At 48.7% G+C, this 934-nt stretch overlaps 1 protein-coding gene across 1 annotated transcript; it reads left to right on the plus strand.

The window, feature by feature from the left end:
* The first annotated feature begins 203 nt into the window (after positions 1–203).
* On the plus strand, positions 204–590 carry LOC137312414 (histone H2A-like). Its single transcript, XM_067978972.1, has one exon. The coding sequence runs from the start codon at positions 204–206 to the stop codon at positions 588–590; it is 387 nt and encodes a 128-aa protein (XP_067835073.1).
* The last annotated feature ends 344 nt before the right edge of the window (positions 591–934 follow it).

A 934-nucleotide genomic window follows, 5' to 3' on the forward strand; every position in this document is an offset into this window, starting at 1 on the left:
AATAGGGAATGAAGGCAGAGTAGCAATATTATTAAAGGACAATATTACAGCAGTTGAAAGATACAATATTAGTGAGGGTGAGCGGGCAGTGTAAACACTCTGAGAGAGACCCATCACAAGTGGCCCCACTGTACTCCTCCAGAAGGTATAAGAAGGGCGAGTGGGGGAGGAAATACTTAATTCATTGTGAAAGTATTGTGGAAATGTCTGGAAGAGGAAAAACCGGCGGTAAAGCTCGGTCCAAGGCCAAGTCTCGCTCATCCCGGGCCGGACTGCAGTTCCCTGTGGGCCGTGTTCACAGGCTCCTGCGAAAGGGGAACTACGTTGAACGTGTGGGTGCCAGATCCCCGGTCTATCTGGCTGCTTTGTTCGAGCATCTGACGGCTGAAATCCTCGAGCTGGCCGGCAACGCGGGCCGGGACAACAAGAAGACCCGCATCATCCCCAGACACCTGCAGCTGGCCATCCGCAACGACGAGGAGCTCAACAAGCTGATGGGATGGGTGACCATCGCTCAGGGCGGGGTGCTGCCTAACATCCAGGCCGTGCTGTTGCCGAAGAAAAGCGCTGTGAGCATCAAAAAGAAGTGAAGCGTCCAAAATTTAATCTAATAACAGGACAAGGTCAGGACCAATCTTATTAATTCCTTTGACTAATTAACAGTAAGAGTAAATAAGGGTAACCTGGTAGATGTAATATATTTGGATTTTCAGATAGCCTTATATAAGGTACCGCATTGTAGAATCATGGCAAAGTTCAGTCTACGTGGAGTCAGGGGACAGGTAGCGGAATGGATAGCAAGCTGGCGACAAAACAGAAAACAGAGAATATGGGTTACGGTTAGCTGCTTGGAGTGGCAAAAAGTGGGAAGTGGTTTAACACAGGGATCAGTGCTGGGACCACTGCTGTTCACAATTAACATTAACGATTTGGA

Source organism: Heptranchias perlo, unplaced genomic scaffold (genome assembly GCF_035084215.1).
Source record: "Heptranchias perlo isolate sHepPer1 unplaced genomic scaffold, sHepPer1.hap1 HAP1_SCAFFOLD_43, whole genome shotgun sequence".
Lineage (NCBI taxonomy): Eukaryota > Metazoa > Chordata > Chondrichthyes > Hexanchiformes > Hexanchidae > Heptranchias > Heptranchias perlo.

What these genes read in the sequence shown, in the direction of transcription:
- LOC137312414 (XM_067978972.1), top strand. Translation starts at nt 204, where the DNA reads ATGTCTGGAAGAGGAAAAACCGGCGGTAAAGCTCGGTCCAAGGCCAAG.